Source organism: Bolinopsis microptera, chromosome 4, assembly GCF_026151205.1.
Source record: "Bolinopsis microptera isolate Bmic1 chromosome 4, MBARI_Bmic_1.0, whole genome shotgun sequence".
Classification (NCBI taxonomy): domain Eukaryota; kingdom Metazoa; phylum Ctenophora; class Tentaculata; order Lobata; family Bolinopsidae; genus Bolinopsis; species Bolinopsis microptera.
Window position 1 is genome coordinate 372982 of NC_087075.1, and position 16981 is coordinate 389962.

Here is a 16981-nt window from a genome sequence, read left to right on the forward strand (position 1 = left end):
AGGGGTAAAATGCTCCCCTGATGAGATATTGGCGAAAAACTGTCTCGATCACGTGATATGACCATATAAGGAAGTTAGGCTAATTTATCGTTAGGGTTAGGGTTTGTGTAAAACCGTTTTGTACGGCTGCAAAACCATTTGCTCTATCCAGACGCCCGCAGCGGCGCGAAAGCACATGGTTAGGTGAACAAAACCATAAAAACCAAAGTCACGTAAAATTTTTGGGCGAGCGAATTAGTAAAAGCCGCTCACAGGGGGTCTTATTTCTTAAGACTTTCGAATCGAGCGCATTACATATATGAGATCTAGCTAGATTCTTGTTGATTCCTTGGACAAAAACGCGCAAAAGAAAACGCGCGGCGTATATTTCTGGTTATTCTTGATTCCCAGAAATCTGTAAGAATCTAATTGCTAATACTAGTAGTACTAGTATTAGATACTACTTTTAAGTTGCAGGAACGCGCGAACACGTTTTGTAGATTTTATTGGAATATATTGTAGCGCTATGCACTACTGGGCCGCGCCGTGCATCAAATAATTCTTCTTCGGTAGATCGGCGAGATGCACCACTGGGCCTTACCGAGCTGCGAAGGATTGACATCGTGAATCAATGAGATATATAAATATTACATTACAGTACATGACCTCGTGGCCTAACTGGTTTGCCTAAGTTTGACCCATATGCTATAATCTCTGAAATTTCGGTGCAATTCTAAAAAGAATTATGTGAGTTATTAAAGGGTTGTGTGTGTGGGCAGTTACTTTTGGGCCACCCTGTATATAACAAATAATTTGGGAATTATGTAATGTAACGCGATGGAAATATTTTAAACGCGGGCATATCCTGTCCAAACCCACTACCCAGGCCCAGGGTTGAACTTTGTTTGAAAAGCATTAATACCACGTTTATATAATATACACGTTCGTGAGTGATAATTTAAATTAGGGGTCGTTAACATATTACGTTATCATTTTTGGAAAATTTTTACCCCCCTCCGTAATTAGTTTTACACATAGCTATTGTATCAAAATTACACTAGCGTAATCATTCGGACCCCCCCCTCAGCTGATTACGTAATATGTGAACGACTCGTTACTGTCATCAGTCATGAAGATGTAACTAGGTGAGACCGAGCTAATATATATAATAAATAATATAATAGTTGTGGGCGGCGAGTCTACTCACCTGTAGACTACAGCATACAGGTAAGTAGACCCCCACGCATTGGTCACGGCTGTTAGCTCGGACCGAACTAGTTTGTAGTTACAACTTCATGACAGTTAGAGTTTGGTATTTATATAAAAAAACACTTGTGTGCGACTTGTGATCATACAGAGTGTTTTCATTACAGTTTTGCTATCGCGCGTTACGTAAAAAGATGCTCACACGTAGCCCGCACTGCTACGATTTTTGCCTTTTTGATTCGGGCCCCGCAGTGAAGGACTTTTTGCTAATCTGTTCCGAATCAAAAAGGCAAAAATCGATTGTTTTTAGAAATGACTTGGATTAATTTTCTCAAAAAAGGTTATACAATTTTACTCAAACTTTCCAAATAGTAAGATGGCTATTAAAGACTGATAATCTATGTAAGTTTGGGTAAATTTCTTTGTGCCAAATTTGAGATATCAGTAATAATATCTAGAAGGTTTGAAGAAAATCATATATTTCCAGTTGTGAGAAACTCGACCGCGTTCCAAATATTGTTACACGGAATAAGTAAACTCTGGAAGAGTATTGCGTGCCGTGTTGTTTGAGCCGGAGTAGTGACAAATAGAACAACAATTCTTATCAATAAGTGAACCGTCAATTTCTAATGTACAGTGTACACCCGTTAAAAATAAATAAATAAAGATGAAAGATCCCCAAGCAATTCTTTAAAAATCGCTAAAACAAAGATTAGGACAGGAATGTTCCTTGTAAACTCGCTCCATAATAGATAAAGCGTTACGTCTTCAAATGAAAGCTAATTTAGCGCAGCTAAACCCAGTTAAAGCAAAACTAGTATCCTGTCCTAAGCCATGACAACATCTAAAACATCTTATACTTATGGCGTCAGTCGTTTAGGGTCACGAGGGAACATGCTCGATTTTCTGATGTTGTCGAGTCCCAGATATAACATGAGGACTCGCTCGGCTCCGACTCCTCCACCAGCGTGAGGACTCGCTCCGAACCTGATGTTAGGCTTATCACTTTCTAGGACTTTTAAGCGGCATAAAACGGAAATTACACCTACATAACGAAAATTTCGATTCATGCTCAATAGAAGAATAACTTGAGCGGGATATATTACTTGAAAGAGTCGATGTAGGATCTGATGGTCTGAAGGTCGATCTCGTGTACCTTTGCCCGTTCCTCCAGCATTGCGGGGTCGTGGATACGCTGAGCGCCCGACATTATCTCCTCTCCTCTCATAAAGATATCGTAACTGTTACTGTATCTGTAAATATTTGTGATATATTTTCTAGTCAAATCTTTGGGACAGAAATATAATTACAGAAATATAATTACAGAAATATAATTACTTTAAAACATTATTCTTCTACTAACTTGGAAACGCACTAGAAGTTAAAAGAATTGAAGTTTTTGAGGATCAATTCCATTTTTTGAGATATCAGAGGTCAGATTTTGATAAGACAATGTGAGGCACTTACAGGGGGTCATGAGGGCAAGGCATGGTGTAGAATGGTCTGATCGCCAGTGGGAACTTATCCAGAATATAGAAGTCTGTATCATACTTCGCCTTCACCAACTTGCCCAAGAATTTCTCCTGAGGTGTGCTGAGGTCCTCAAAGTCTCCAATATCTACCCCTGCTTCACGTAGCATGCTGATTGCATCCGGCCACTCTAGTCTCAAGGCTGCGAGAAGGTTAGAAATAAGAGTTTGTTATCACCTTTAACTATATATTATAGTACATTCTGTCAACGCTAAAGGATCTGTTGAGACTATGCATATTGCATTCTTTTCTTTTCAATATAATATGTGGCCAACAAAACTCTTCGTGTACTAAATCAAAGACTCTCTTTAAAACTAAAGGACGACAGCTACAGTGAGGCATACTGTGATAATAATGATAATAATAATAATATATCCAGCTAGTAATTATGTAATCATCTCTGCATTTCAATCAACGAGCAGGAAATGAAGACTTCCTCCCCTTCACCCAGACTTCAAAGAATACGATACAACTAACCAGGTTGTATGAACTTGAAGGCTTCTTGAGGGTATTGTTTGTACACAGTATCTATAAAACTAACCAGGTTCTATGAACTTGAAGGCTTCTTGAGGGTATTGTTTGTACACAGTATCTATCTCGGTAGCATACTTAGTCTGTAGTCCTTTAAACATGCTCAGGAACATCTCTCCTATCACTGTCAGAACCTAATTGTGAGACCAATTAATCGAAAAATTAATTATCGGTGATTGATTCGTTAGTATAGCGTAGCTCGGGTCAAGGCTCGTTTTTAATTGGGTTCACGGTTAATATTTAATCAAATTTAACGTGAAACATTAAATACAACTAACAAAATGAGTAAAAATGTAAAGTCAAATAAAAGACGGCTCACCTCGTGGTAGTGTTCTTTGAACGCCATCTCAATATCCAGTCCTACAAACTCACACAAATGTCTGTGTGTGTTACTGTCCTCTGCTCTGAACACTGCTCCTACCTGTAAATATATCATATATTTGCTCCTTTCTGCCTAAATGCTAGCCTCTAGAGTTTAAAAGAGGACATTATCATTTCAAGGAGGCTGGGATGACAACGAAAAGCCAGCCTCAACCTAGCAGGGGCCAGGACAGAAATTACGCAACCATCAACAGCGAGTGATTTAAATTTCATTTATGAAATTAATGAACTGATTAATAACCAAAAATGAAAAAGGGGATCAATTGCTAACCGTGAAGACTTTCTCGATGTCAGCACATATTGCCATCTGCTTATACAGCTGTGGGGACTGAGCTAGATATGCGTTACCTTTGAAGTACGACACCTGAAACAGATACTCGTCAAATCTGAAATTTCGTATTATAATTATAAACTTCGAGAATTTCATTACGACTATAAGACTTTAAAACATATGGCACCAATTTAGAATCAGCGGTTTTTTAGAGATTCTCATTAGGGTCAGCAAATGAAAATATCCAGGAATCAATCCAATCATTATCGGATCACTTTTTAGAAAAGTATAGAATAGAAATACGGTAAGACCCTCTACTATTATTATCAGAGATTTCAACCGCAAATTCTAAATCGTTGCACTTTAATCATTTGAAAATAGGAATAATTTGATTCCTTGCCAGATATCATACTGTAAACATAGTACTAGACCTGGAAAACATTAGCGCCACCCTCACTAGCAGCGGATATTATCTTGGGTGTGTGAATCTCAGTGAAACCAACACTAGTCAGGTATTCCCTGAACAAGGCTGCCACTCCGTGACCAATACGGAATATGGCCTGGTTAGCTGGCGTTCTCAGATCTGGGGGTTGTCATTGTCATAGTTACGTTGTAGGGGGGGGGGGGGTTGTAGTATGAAAATGTAGTATGTGAGTTCTTACTACAGAGGGGGGGGGGGGTCGATGGCATAAAATAGCATAAAATGGCATAAAATGACTTTTTATATGGAGAAAATGAAGAAACCCTGAGTAATTCTCCATTTTATGCCATGAATTTTGATCATCGAATTACGTATGTGGCAGCTTACTTGGACACTCTAACATGTTTATTTTCGCATACCAGGCTACATGAGACTCATACCAGGCTACTAAAGGCCAAGATCAATTCGACTATTTTGCAATTCAAATTCCATTCATTTTCACTCTGATAGTGAAATAATTTATAAATCGATCGAATATCCGGCTAGATAGTAAGTAGTTAAGAAGGTGCTTGGCCGGATATCAATCAGAAATTTCATTAATTTTCAGGAAAAAGTCTCGAGGGCTAGGTCCCGAAAAATATTTTCGGCTCATAATGATCAGAGTAACATTTTGTACTTAGAAAACTTCAAAATTTTTGGTCCGAGTCATCCTCGATACGTACTTCTAAAGGCAGACTCCCCGCTTCCGAGCTCGTATTGCATAGAAGAGGCCTGCCCTTCGAGATTGCATTACAAAGGGGAAGCCTCGACTCCAAGAAAGTATATCGAGGGTGATGTGGGGACTTCGAAACCGGGATAGAAAACGTGAAAACTTATAAATCTCGGAAATATTTTTACAGGATTGTTTTCAGCTTGGAAAGGCAAACGTTTTGGGTTCTTTTGCGATAGTCAAAACGCGACAACTAGCGCTGGATGGCGACAACTAGCGCTATCCAGCGCTAGTTGTCGCCATCCAGCGCTAGTTGTCGCTATCCAGCGCTGGATAACGCTGGCCAGCGCAAAATATATATGTTCGATAATTGTCGCTATCCAGCGCTAGTTGTCGCCATTCAGCGCTAGTTGTCGCCATCCAGCGCTAGTTGTCGCTATCCAGCGCTAGTTGTCGCTGGCTATGCGACACTGTCGCACGCGATAGTTTGCGATGGCCAGCGCAACTGGCCATCGCAGAAAACAGTTCGATAACTAGCGCTGGATAGCGACAACTAGCGCTGGATAGCGACAACTAGCGCTGGCCAGCGCTAAGCGATAGCCAGCGCTGGCCAGCGCTGGCCATCGATATCCAGCGCAAAAATTTTGCGCTATTACTCGTCAGCTAGCGCTAACCAGCGCTGGCCAGCGCTAGCCAGCGCTAACCAGCGCTAACCAGCGCTAACCAGCGCTAGCCAGCGCTAACCAGCGCTAGCCAGCGCTGGCCAGCGCTAGCTGACGAGTAATATCGCAACTATATTGCGCTGGCCAGTGCTGGCTGACGAGTAATACTAATATCGAGCGTGCTAAATCACTCTACAGTCGATCTTCGAGATTGTTCTAAAAGGGCCCCCGATGGTTGTGTCCAACTTCAATCGATGTATTTTCGGACGCTAATTCCGAATCAACCCCCATGGGCCCATGACATAGGGTTAAAATGCTCTCCTGACGAGATATTGGCGAAAAACTGTACATGTATCGATCACGTGATATGACCGTATAAGGAAGTTAGCCTAATTTCTCGTTATTGTTAGGGTTTCAGCATATGTTTTTGTTAAGGATTGGGTTAGGGTTAGGGTTGGGATCAGATTAGAGGGTTGGGGTTTCGAAAAGTCGTTCAGAACCAGCTAGAGTCAGAGAATGGGTTAAAAAAGGCACGTGACAGTCAAGTGTAAAGTGATTAATCATCATCCGAGTAATATCGCAAGTATATGATTTTGATACATTGCGCTGGCTAGCGCTGGTTACCGCTGGCTAGCGCTGGCTAACGCTGGCTAGCGCTGGATAGCGACAACTAGCGCTGGCTAGCGCTGGATAGCGACAACTAGCGCTGGCCAGCGCTAGCTGACGAGTAATAGCGCAAAAATTTTGCGCTGGATATCGATGGCCAGCGCTGGCTATCGCTTAGCGCTGGCCAGCGCTGGCCAGCGCTAGTTGTCGCTATCCAGCGCTAGTTGTCGCTATCCAGCGCTAGTTATCGAACTGTTTTCTGCGATGGCCAGTTGCGCTGGCCATCGCAAACTATCGCGTGCGACAGTGTCGCATAGCCAGCGACAACTAGCGCTGGATAGCGACAACTAGCGCTGGATGGCGACAACTAGCGCTGGATGGCGACAACTAGCGCTGGATAGCGACAATTATCGAACATATATATTTTGCGCTGGCCAGCGTTATCCAGCGCTGGATAGCGACAACTAGCGCTGGATGGCGACAACTAGCGCTGGATAGCGCTAGTTGTCGCCATCCAGTGCTAGTTGTCGCGTTTTGACTATCGCAAAAGAACCACGTTTTGTACCAAAATTATGATATTTGAAAAACAAATTATTTTAAACAATTTTTACAAAATTTATACTGGAAAATTGTTGAAGGTCGAAATACGATAAAAGGGCAAAACATATCTTTTTGGTGTTCGAAATGATATTTAGATTCTAGATGAATATTGTGTTTAAGTTATTTCTTCCTTTAAGGTCAAAATTTTGTAAAAAATTGGGTTTAAAACAAAATTTTTAAGTTTTTAAATGGCATAAAATGGAAACTTTTTCTATGGAGAAAATGGAAAAACCCTTGAGTAATTATCCATTTATGCCATTTTATGCCATTGCCCCCCCCCCCCCCCCCCCCCCCCCCCCCATTGCAGAGTGCAGTGAGAATATTCCGAATTGTTAAAAGCCCATGATTAGGGGAATAAATCCATCCCAGTAAATCGAAAAAACTGGACGAATGAAAATATATATCCCTGCTGTGTGAGTAAATAGAGTACCAAAACTTAGTAACTTACCCAGGATCCTGTTATTGAGTCTGGTGTCCTGGTTGACTACAGGTCCGTCCTCAGCAAGTGGGCGCGATGCGTCGTCTATCTGTAGCGGTAACTGTGGCACTGCTTCCGACACCACGTTAAACGTGCTACCTGAAAACATCATCTTGTTTTTCACTTTGTCGCAACTTGGAAGCCTACCCAATTTGAACCGTCCTGGTTTTCTGTTTACCGGTCAAGTCTGCCAGTTTAAATTTGTATTTTTACGGCCGGTCGAAACTCGATCTAAATTACCATCACAGTCTATGACTATACACTAAATTACCATAGCTGATGTCGTGTGGACAATAGTAGTAGTAATGTACATTACTACTAATACTACCATAATTTGTACAGGGTGTTTCAAAATTCTTGCAAGGATAACTTTTTAACTCTCTAGGTTTTGGGCCGATCCTGAATAAATTAATATGATAGCTGATTATTAATATCTTGGATCTTAATTTGCATTTACATCCATATAGGAAGCAAATAAGATAACTTATTCAGGGCAGTTCCTGGTTGGGTGTTTAGTAGCCATTAAACCTTAAAAGTACCAATAAATGTTTACAGAATCAAGTTTACACAAATGGATAAAAAGTTATCCTTGCAAGAATTTTGAAACACCCTGTACAAATTATGGTAGTATTAGTAGTAATGTACATTACTACTACTATTGTCCACACGACATCAGCTAATCAGCTAATAAGATTTTTATTTTTTACCGTTTCGTTTCAAGCCCATAATATCTAGTTATCATCTAACAGGTTTTCTAGAGTAATACGTTAGCTAAAACAATGCAGATGAACCAATGAACCAGGCTGATCTTCTAAAATAGTGTACAGAACAAATAACTGCGTAACTAGTAACTACTAACTAGTCCCACTAACCCTGAATCTCAATATGTTTCTGGGAGCAGCTCTCAACAGGATTATCAGCAGTTACCAATGTTCCAACTACATCCACTATACTCTCCTTAGGACATCCTCCAATAAACTTTAACATCTGTTTACTTGTCTTTTCATCTACAACAAACACTGCCTGAGAGAGTTGGGCTGGGTAATGTGGGGAGGAACTAATTTATAGGCTATTTAATAACAAATAATGAACTGTGATAAATTATAAATTAACACATTAAAAAACTACTTGACGAATTGTTTATAGAGTTAACAGCTGTAGTGTCCACTGTACACCAGTACCTGAACAGAGAAGTAACGATGTCGGAGTTTAACGAAACACTGCTTACCTGAACAGAGAAGTAACGATGTCGGAGTTTAACGAAACACTGCTTGCCGGTTAGTCTGCTGAGATGGACTCTAGCTCTCACCAGAACCTCACTGTCCACCATGTCTTTACTTAGGTTCTCTACCTGAGCAGTTAATTAATTAATTATTTAATTAGCATATCTTAACTCATTTAATTAAATAATAAACAATAAAAAGATGAATTAAGTTTTCTAATACTATACCTGAACAGATAAATAGTTTTAATAAACATGACGTCTTTACTTTAATCTTCAACCTAAATCCAAAAAAATGTCGACCTACACAATTAAAAAGAATTGCGCCCGTTTTTGTTGTTGTGGGGGACGCCAGATTTTCGTTCACTGCAAGCTCTCAGATCAGTTCACTTCATAATTTTATGGTTTTAACTGTTAAGATACGGAAAACACTTGTGATTCAATTTAATTGCCGTAAAAATTGCTGTAGAACTTAACTTTCATCTGTAATTTTAAGAAATTGGAAGCAAAAAGTGAACTATACTCATTACTCAACTCTTATACACATCAGTACACTATACACTATACACATCAGTACACTATACACTATACACATCAGTACACTATACACTATACACATCAGTACACTATACACTATACACATCAGTACACTATACACATCAGTACACTATACACTATACACATCAGTACACTATAAACTATACACATCAGTACACTATACACTATACACATCAGTACACTATACACTATACACATTGCATCAGTACACTATACACTATACACATCAGTACACTATACACTATACACATCAGTACACTATACACTATACACATCAGTACACTATACACTATACACATCAGTACACTATACACTATACACATCAGTACACTATACACTATACACATCAGTACACTATACACTATACCCATCAGTACACTATACACTATACACATCAGTACACTATACACTATACACATCAGTACACTATACACTATACACATCAGTACACTATACACTATACCCATCAGTACACTATACACTATACACATCAGTACACTATACACTATACACATCAGTACACTATACACTATACACATTGCATCAGTACACTATACACTATACACATCAGTACACTATACACTATACACATCAGTACACTATACACTATACACATCAGTACACTATACGACATACCGACATACGTGACACGTACAAATTGTGCTTATTGTATCGCATAATACATTAAGATACATACGCGACGCGCATACACTGACTACAGGCTATGCACCACATCTCCGCAAGCAACCCCTGTATTTCTCGTTGTCATGGTAACGGACGGAAGGATGGACTGACCACATATCTAAACCCACCTACCTCGTTCTCCAAAATCCCTCTTTTTCTGCGAAAACTTCCATTCGTAACCTTTCATTGAACATTTTTGAAAAAAATGATGAACACAACTTATCTCTATAATAAAGATTCGAAATCGCCAGTACGGATAACTGAAAACTAAAACATCTTTTTTGTGTGTGTTTTTAATTCTACACCATGCCAGCTGGGACTTGAAGACCTTAAAAACACAATATCCAGTAAACCACCTCAACACTCCTCCACTCCTTATATGGGCATCACGTGGTACCTACAACACTCCTCCATGTTCTCCTCTTTATTGTCTACCCAGCCCCTTTTTACATACTTCTCTCGCATACAAACAATGCTTTGCAGCTAACATTAGTTAACAGGTGATTGATTAGGCAGACAATGTAATATGGGGGCATCATTTTAACAATGCACTCTAGTTTACAGTACTGCATAACACGTGGTTAAGGACTATTGTGCGCTGCACAGTGCACTCTAGTTTACAGTACAGCAAAACACGTGGTTAAGGACTATTGTGCGCTGCACAGTGCACTCATAGTGCACCGGTCTCTAATATACAAATATAAGGCGCCACCTTATGGTAATGTTAAGCAATTAGCAATACATCTTCTACTTGGTGGGACTTGGGGGATTCTTTGAGAAGGTTACACAAAAGAACGTGTAAAATTTCGTTATAATATTATAATTATGAAGATGCTCTTGCGCACATTATTTATATATTATTTTGTTCTGAGCTATATATAATAAGTACGGAGGTCTCCCCTATGCAAACATTGAGTTAACGGTAAGTTACGACCTATAATTAAGGTATACACATCGTTGAAACAGGACATGATTTAGTGTTCTAGTATTTAGTTACGAGCAGAAAAGGAATTTGTAAAATTAGTGACGAACAATTAATGATGATAATTTAAAATGATTTAGTAGCCATGAAAATCAACCTAAGTGACCATGACGACTAACCTCAGTCCATTTGCGATCTGTCTTTTCATGGCTGTTACAGGTGGGTAATTTCCCATATCTATCTTTACTGTAATCGTCAGCATCGCGTGCATCAGCTTCAGCTTTTAACCTGCATTACATAGAGGGTGTCCAAACAAAGTTGATTTGTGTTAATAACTCGAGAACGTCTGATTTATAATTAACAGTCGCTATTGTAATCCTAATACTCACTCAGCTCCAGAGTACGAGAAAGTTCAGACCTCAAGTGAGAGATAATACCATTGGAACTTTTTTGACTGGGTCGAATGCTTTTATGGCCTTTTTACCGTTTTTACCAGTATGAAGAAATTAAAAATTGGCCAAGGATTAAGAGCATTAGGTTCCGAAATTTGAACCCAAAAGTGGTTTAACAAGAATTGCGCCCGTTGTTTCGTTTTGGCGGACGCTAGATTTCCGTTCACTATAACTATAAATATAATCTCCAATCAGCTCACTTCATAATAATAATATTGATACACATCAGTACACTATACTACGCATGCCAGTTTGCCACGTACAAATTGGGCTTATAACCTAATACTATACATTGCACAGTATACATTAAAATACACTCGCGCCGCGCATTCATTGTGATTGACAGGCTAGCTATATACATCACATCTCCGCAAGCAATACTCGCGCGCTGCACTGCGCGCTAGTTGTCATGGTAACGGACGTAAGGAAGGACACACGACATATTTAAACCCACCTATCTCGTTCTCCAAAATCCACGTTTTTCTGCAAAAACCTCCATTCGTAACCTTTCACTATTGCCTTTTCACAAAAGGGTGAACGGAAAAAATCATTAAATAAATAAATACAGTAGTTAGATAGGTTGGGGGGCACAGTAATCGACCGGGATTCCCGGCGCCGTGAAATCCCGGCACCGGGGGAGCTATTTCTTCCCGGCCCCGGCCCCGGCCGATTTTCAATTTTTGCCGGGAATTTGGCCGGGAATTTTTGATCGAAATCGGCCTAAAACTTTCATATAAATCTTAAAATGGATCTTCAATTTTGAAAGGATGATGTCCAGAGTGCCAACTTTCAAGAGCAGTCCTTTGTTTTTCAGATCCTAAGTCCTGAAAAGTTCTAACTTGGCCGTGGATTTATTAAATTCACGGCCCCGGCCCCGGCCAAATTCCAGAACGGCCAATTCCCGGCCCCGGCAAAATTTGGACATTCCCGGCCCCGGCCCCGGCCCCGGCCAAATCCTACCCCCGGTCGTTTACTGGGGGGGCAATGGCATAAAATGGCATAAAATGGCGACTTTTTCTATGGAGAAAATGGAAAAACCCTTGGGTAATTCTCCATTTATGCCATTTAATGCCATTGCCCCCCCCCCCCCTATAGGTTCCTGCTTGTAACATTAATAATTTTTTTACCCTTTTGCAAAATACCTGCAATAGAAAAACATGGAAAGTCAGATGTTAACTGTTCTCAAAAACTCTTTACTGAAACCAGGAGGTGACCGGGATTGGCAATTTTGAGCTATCCCGGTCCCGGTCCCGGTCAAATGCTGATTTATGATCCCGGTCCCGGTCCCGGTTAATTCGGGATTCTTGGTCCCGGTCCCGGTCAATCACACAAATTTGCCGGGAATTTGACAGGGATCTTTTACATAATTTCATTCACTGTGATTTTAAGTTTTTCCTTTCATTCAATGTGAATTTCATCTTTAAACATCCTCTGAGCCAAATACAACGATGTTTAAAATTGCTAAACAAGTTTGAGTAATAAATTATGATCATGAATTAACCAGTAATCGACCGGAATTCCCGGTACCGGGAATCCCGGTACCGGGATTGGCAATTTTGAGCTATCCCAGTCCCAGTCCCGGTCCCGGTCAAGTCACATTTTGTATCCCGGTCCCGGTCCCGGTCAGGCCTGAAATCATGTCCCGGTCACCTCCTGACTGAAACAGAATTTGTCTTCAAAACAGGGACTATTTAACAAACCTAGCCTGAGTTTCGGCCTTCTTGGCTTCCTTAGCTTGTTTCGCTGCTAGCTTCTTAGCAGCACTCTTGCTAAGAGCTGGAGCCTCCGCACTGTTATCTGCCATCGCTGTAGGTGAAAATAGTTAATAACATTAGTAATATATTAGTATAACATTATAGTAATTAGTATAACATTATAGTAATATAATAGTGGTATGAGTTGGGAGGGAGGAATTTTTGTAAATATTTCTGAATTTAGCTGATAACAAGAAGAAAAAAAAGCACTTAATGTCTTATAAACTAAAGCAGTCAGCAGTGGGATATAATAAGGAAGTGTCACAATATAAAGCGAGCTCTAACAATATAAAGCGAGCTCTAACAATATAAAGCGAGCTCTAACAATATAAAGCGAGCTCTAACAATATAAAGCGAGCTCTAACAATATAAAGCGAGCTCTAACAATATAAAGCGAGCTCTAACAATATAAAGCGAGCTCTAACAATATAAAGCGAGCTCTAACAATATAAAGCGAGCTCTAACAATATAAAGCGAGCTCTAACAATATAAAGCGAGCTCTAACAATATAAAGCGAGCTCTAACAATATAAATAAGTAAATGCCCTAGTTGAACTCCTTACTACAACTAGCTCTAAATTTTGCTGTTGATAGTACAGGGTGGGCCAAAAGTCAGTACCCATACGTTGGCCTTTATAGCTCAGTCACTGAGTGCCCAATTTAAATACTTCTTTCTGGTATGACTTAGTACCACCGCTGGTTCAAGGAATTTGTCAACTCGAAAAATATTCGCGTTCATTTTTTTCAAATGGAGGTTCATTTTCACATTTATTTGATAGTTTGGATAGTCGGATCAAGCTAAATGTTATTGAATTGTGTTTGGCCATTCGAATTACGTTTGTCCTGAAAGAATTAGAACTGTAGCTTCTCAGATGACCGAGATATGAAGCATAACGAGTTTATTCATTACGTGTGATCAGGTGATTGGTTTACCTAATCACGTGATAAGGTGCCCCCGTTAACTACCCCGTTAAACATTATGGGAATTGCCCAATTAAGGTGTCGTGTCACGGTGTCACATAATCACCCAGTCAATATTGTTAACGAGATACAGAAAATGCTTGATAACTTCGTCATTTCTAATCCGTTTTGCCTCATGTTTTTAGATCATATGCAACATTTGATAATCTACCGTCCCTGAAAAAATTAGGCGTTCAGCATGTTCAGAGAAAACAATATAGGTGTTTTAATATTGAATGGGCGTGGTCTAAAATATTCGAATTTTCAAATTTTGACGACGGAATCCTTGAACCAGTAAGTACAGTATACCATCTGCAAAGCAACAGCTCTCAAATATAAAACACGGCGGAGCTATTGAGGCCAACGTATGGGTACTGACTTTTGGCCCACCCTGTATGTCAAATATGAGGGGTAGGATTGGTAGACATCAATGTAATATTTTTAAAACTATTTTAAACGATTTGAATAAAAGAAATATTTATTTGAATAATAGTGACGACTTGACAGACTTAAGGTATTCAGCCTCGAACCGCCAATTGTGGAGAAATTTATTTTGAATTTGTTTAGTTCTATAATTTCAGTTTTAAGTTCAATTCTTTGCATAATTTTTGATTTTGATAATTTCAGTTTTAAGTTCCATTTTTTGCATTTATAGTAAGTTTTCAGTTCTGCAAGACTTTTAAGTAGACTTATCAGGTCTTTAGGATGTTCTTAGTAACTACTTTGGATTTGTGTAAAGTTTGATAATTAATAAATAAATAACTACAATTAGAAGCCTGGATTTCTTGAAATAAGTGTGGTAATTCTTACATGTAAGAGCGTAAAAATAGAGTGTGGCATAATAACTGAACAACGTGAAGCCTGACCCCAATGTGATAATTATGGACATTTTAACGTCCAATATTAGCGCTTAGCTCCCATTACATCGGCATTAGAAACCAGGATATCTTGTATTAAATGCTGTAATTGCTACTCACGAGAGCGCAAAAAGGCGTGGTTACATAACTCATGCTCTACCCTTCGCTGGTTTAAACCTCATAATTCGGAACGAGTCAATAAAAAAAATGGTCACATAATATATGAGGACTAATTTCCAAGGAACCATGTACCAAATCTCATATCAGGGGGTGGCTGGTTTTTCTCAACTAAGGATTCGAAAGGGTCAAAAAATGTGTTTGAATAGATGCAATTTAGTGTTTTCAAAATTATTGAAAATTATTCACGGGAATGTATCACAGTTTCGTTAGTATAGGACTTTTTATAAACTTTAATAACGTTTGCTTGTTTGCTTGATCAGACCTGGCCGTCCCCTAAATGATTTTAAGCTACTTTCAGTTAGTTAATTTCCTTGTATTTGTAAAAAATGAGGTTAACCAAGACTTCCTGTAAACAATAAACTACTTAAATTTGTTGTTAACTCGCTTTAGACCATATAAACACTGGGATTGGGTTTATCAATATGTTAATTTTATATGTTAGTAAACCATTTGCACAGTATAACGATTAAGTTTTTGAGGTTAAATATAATTGATTAGTCAGGTATTAAAAGATGAGAGGTTAACCTCATTTTTTAGCCATTTTACGGGTAAAATCTTCTACTAAAAATGGTCAGTTCGAATCACCCTTTGTCAGTTGCTTATAGTGTAGGCATTGATGATACCAATAGATACCTCAACTTCGATATTGTGGTGCATTACATAAATAAGAATTCGGTTGTATATTCCCTACGGTACCAAATGTGTTGGTTAAACCTCATTTTTTTTCATTTTCCCAAGATAAAGAAGTCAATCTACCACGTCATCTATTTAGAAATGTGTTATTACCGTAAACTTACGATGTGAAAATAATATAACTCTATCATTTGATCTATTCTCGCTATATCTAAAAGACGAGGTACCTCATTTAATCACGTTTGGATATACTTTTTCTGACATTATGAACCTAAAAATTTAGAGTTTTACATTTGCTTGACGAAATAACAAAAAATTATGCGTGTTAATAAAATATTAACCTCAATTTTATTAACCTCAATGTTGTATAGGTCAATTTTGTGAAATCGGTTAACCCTAATTTTAAAATAAAGTTAATCAGCTACAAATATCGTGAATAGCGGCAATGTTTTTGTCATTAAAAATTAAATTCGATTTAGAAAATACTATTTTGTTTAGAATTTTTTGACCCTTACCCCCCCCCCCCCCTCTGGCCTTAAACTTGAAATTGTATGACAGTTTTTTAAAGCTTGAAGCTTCATACCATTTAAGCATTTCATGTGAATCATATAGTCAAGGAACTTGGGGAAAAATACCTTCTCACTGTAATCTACTCATCCAAATTTCCGATATAAACTTTAGCTTACAACCGTAGTCAGTGAGCCCGCAATCTTTGGGTGTTAATTGCTAGTAGGGGGTCCTTGTTTAAAAGTCATAGATCTTGTAGGGGCATCATTAATAAAAATTTAAGGGAATAATAGGTACCCTTCAGCACTTGTGCTACCAATATACTAACACTAGCTATACTATCTCCACTCGAAACGGTTATGCAAGACATAAAGTGTATTGTTTCATTTCGAAATGACCTGATTTACGAGTTTGAGAGTAGCGCTCGATTTTGCTACAATACTCCAAATTTTTAAACACAGACAGTGAATGTGCGCGGCGCGACCTACATCCATTTGCTGAGTACTATATAAATGACTTACTATGTGTATATAGTGATGAGAACCATTAATACTGAGATGATTGTCAAACCCTCCAGATCGTTGCTTACTATTAACAGAGCAACGATCTATTTAAAAAACCTAATCAAAATTTCTCAAAAGACATGAACATTTATAAAATACTTTTTATGCCACAACAATTGACAATATAAAATTTGGATAAACTCAAAAATAACGTTCTGTCATTAAAATGGGGATATAATATATATAGTAATAATAAGCTATAGAATAGTAATAAAAAGCTTATAGTAAATTCGCTTTTGCTCAAAACTTGATACATGTTTCGTATCCAAATATCCGGAGTATTATGGATAACATGAAGGAAACATCTCTGCGCGGC

The 16981-nt window shown here is 38.7% G+C and overlaps 2 protein-coding genes across 3 annotated transcripts in view; both read right to left on the reverse strand.

Annotated features, from left to right (window-relative positions):
- Nucleotides 1-7917, reverse strand: part of LOC134814109 (glyceraldehyde-3-phosphate dehydrogenase-like) — a 91982-nt gene extending 84065 nt beyond the window's left edge. Inside the window, exon 1 of the mRNA XM_063822143.1 lies at nt 7914-7917. The gene's annotated coding sequence lies outside the window, so the exon portion shown is untranslated. The remainder of the gene's footprint in view (nt 1-7913) is intronic.
- LOC134814108 (aspartate--tRNA ligase, cytoplasmic-like) overlaps nt 1854-16981 on the reverse strand; it is a 99324-nt gene continuing 84196 nt past the window's right edge. For both annotated transcript variants that reach the window (XM_063822141.1, XM_063822142.1), the window contains exons 2-13: nt 12913-13018; nt 10940-11048; nt 8603-8725; nt 8247-8397; nt 7345-7473; nt 4330-4481; nt 3899-3991; nt 3566-3667; nt 3257-3380; nt 2653-2857; nt 2292-2438; nt 1854-2172 (exon numbers count right to left, since the gene is read on the reverse strand). In XM_063822141.1, the coding sequence (XP_063678211.1) occupies nt 2046-2172; nt 2292-2438; nt 2653-2857; nt 3257-3380; nt 3566-3667; nt 3899-3991; nt 4330-4481; nt 7345-7473; nt 8247-8397; nt 8603-8725; nt 10940-11048; nt 12913-13018 (1568 nt within the window). In that variant the 3' untranslated portion in view covers nt 1854-2045. The remainder of the gene's footprint in view (nt 2173-2291; nt 2439-2652; nt 2858-3256; nt 3381-3565; nt 3668-3898; nt 3992-4329; nt 4482-7344; nt 7474-8246; nt 8398-8602; nt 8726-10939; nt 11049-12912; nt 13019-16981) is intronic.